At 38.1% G+C, this 2,778-nt stretch overlaps 1 protein-coding gene across 1 annotated transcript in view; it reads right to left on the reverse strand.

Moving 5' to 3' along the window:
- SARC_04553 (hypothetical protein) overlaps nucleotides 1-430 on the reverse strand; it is a gene marked incomplete at its 5' end in the record, with an annotated part of 15,214 nt that extends 14,784 nt beyond the window's left edge. The window contains one exon of the mRNA XM_014301613.1: nucleotides 312-430. Coding sequence (XP_014157088.1) covers nucleotides 312-430 — 119 coding nt within the window. The remainder of the gene's footprint in view (nucleotides 1-311) is intronic.
- Between the last annotated feature and the right edge of the window lie 2,348 nt (nucleotides 431-2,778).

A 2,778-nucleotide genomic window follows, 5' to 3' on the forward strand; every position in this document is an offset into this window, starting at 1 on the left:
TGTGTGTGTGTGTGGAGTGTGTGTGCGTGTATGTGTATGTATGTGTATGTGTGTGTGTGTGTGCGCGCGCGCACCTGGATTTAAAAAACCAGTTATAAGTATTGCGCACGTGTACAAGTATGATTTTGTATAGAACGTGACAATATTATGCGTACAAAGGCACGTATCGAATCTCGGGAGATGTATGCCAAAACTCGCAGACTTTGATCACCGTACCATATACTCTTGTGGACACGTTGAACGTGTTTGAAATACTTATTACGATCTATACAATGCTGTATATAGGGGTCGCGTAGTGACACAGCACTTACTTTTCAACATCATCGAGTGAGGTACTGGCGGCCGCAACTGGGTGGACTTTGCGACCGTTTTGGACGGAGCCAGCCTGGGAGTTGGCATATCCCTGAGATTGGCGCCGTGAAGAAGACATAGGCACGACTTTCACTTCACTCTAAAGTGAAGTCGAACGTGCTTGTAATTTCCGATATTATTGCAGTGGAGCTTCGGTCTCCTCGTTTACTCCTATTCTAATACTTTTCCGCGGTTCCGCACGACAAAGGCTTAAAATACGATTAGAAGTATACGTCAACTATGCTGAGACGTATGTGTGCGTGATGCGGTATTATGAGAATATAAGCAGGCCAATTCAGTCTGTCTGAATCAGTTAGTCCAAATGTAGCGTTGGAACGACGTCGCTGGTGTATATATAAACTCTCTCACAGAATGTCACAAACCGAACATCCCTCCTTCCGCTTTCCGCTTTTGTTTTTAAAAAACAAATATAAAAATGAAGGCGTGAACGACTGAATAGTGAAGAGCTTTTTTTACTGCTTTGTGCGGTGAGCACAACTGCACACAACAACAACAAGAGAGAAGGCAAAGAAAATAAGAAAGGAAGGAAGTGACAGACTGATAGTCTGACAGATGCGCTTATTGAGCTGTTTTCCAAAAACCAGAACCCTAAATAACCCGAACAATCAGTCAATCACAATATCGTCATATTTACACACCTTCGGACTTCAGTCGTCACTCTTTAGATTGCTCCCCTACTAATAACGAATGGCTTCAGCTTTCGGGAACTGCGACACACCTCCTGTGCAGAGCTGTGCTGAATCACTCGGTTTTTTAAAAAACCAAAGAGCCATTAAAAACCAAAGAGAGTTCATCACGGCTCCTCAAAACTCATTTACTCACTAGGTTTAGTTTCTTGTTAAAAACAAATCCTCATCTGTAGGAGTCATGGACCTACTCTAGTCACCGACGATATTTTTAAAAATATGGCTGAGACTTCAAGTCCAAGAGTTCAAGCTTCTCCCCCCTGCTGTGTGAGTGTGTGACTGTGTGACTGTGTGGCATGTGTCGTGCGACAGGTGAGTGAGACTGTGAGTCACTGACTCACTGTCAGCACAGACTCACTGTGTGTAACTCTCTCTCTCTCTCTCTCTGGGTCCTACCTACTCTCTGAGACTCTACTCTCTCTATACTATATAGTACACAACGTAAAAGTGCATATTAGTTTTTTCAACGTTTTATACACGTATTTATTATTTTAGGAAATACAAATATATGTACATATTAAAATTAGGAATAATTATTTTTTTATAAAATGCCATATTTATGAAATAAAAATATGGCATAATTATTTCATATTTATTCTCTTCCTAAAAATATACTTCGTGCATGTTTCATATTTATTATTTTTCCAAAAAAAAATATATAAGTTACATATTTATTATTTCTGCTGTATAATTTCCTCATCTATTATTTCTCCTATAATTCCACATAAATACAACTTCATATTATTATGTCTTGACATAGCTTGCTATTTAGTATGTGTGACGATACATGATACTAAAAGTTAAAAACACATTGATAAACAGTCCTTGTGTATTCACAACACATGTGCACAACGTAGCATAGTAATCTACTAAGTATGAACATATATATAAAGCCTACACTTGGTTTTATGTACACTAAAAAGGTAAAAGGTCTATATAAATAAATCATGAGTTATATGACATCTAAACACGCGTTTTTGTGATGTCATTATTCTGAGTCATAGAACTCGACAGAGATCGTTTAGCAGTGAAGAAGGAAGATGTACAGATTAAGCTGCACTTGAATACTGTGCACTGAGGTGGCATATTTGGGCATGTGGGCTTATATTGTCACTGTATATAAGTCAAATAAACTAACTATCGATTTGTTGACTTGTTTATATAATATGTGTGATTGCTTGTCAGTATTTCAACACCACAAGTATAAAACTGAAATGATTTTTTTTGCCACCTTTTTTGTTCCAATAATCAATCAATTTTCAAATTGGGAACAATTTGCCACCTTATTTGAAAAAGGCGGTCAACATGCTTGAGCGGAAACAGGTTAAATGGCACCTGACGCTATACTACTGGTACGACAGCTCTGAAATTGGTAACAGAGCTCAAGGATAATACTATCGATAGGTGTGAACAATTATTTGTATGTCTGTGAACTATGAAGCTCACAATGTCCCTTCTGGCAGGATATGTAACAAGTGTGGATTACGACTTCTGTGACCAGGATGCACTCAGGAGACAAAATATCGAATTGGCATTTAATATGAAAAAGGGGTTTTCGGGTATCACCCGACTACACTAGTGTCAAAAAGAGTGTCCAACATGTGGGTTTGTATTTTTTGATGTTATTTCGTCCTATTTGGTATAGTTAAATTACAGAGTCTTTCACGCATACTTGCGAAGTTATACAACTATATATATGAACACATATGTCCATGAAACA

Source organism: Sphaeroforma arctica (genome assembly GCF_001186125.1).
Source record: "Sphaeroforma arctica JP610 unplaced genomic scaffold supercont1.260, whole genome shotgun sequence".
In the NCBI taxonomy this organism is placed as follows: domain Eukaryota; class Ichthyosporea; order Ichthyophonida; genus Sphaeroforma; species Sphaeroforma arctica.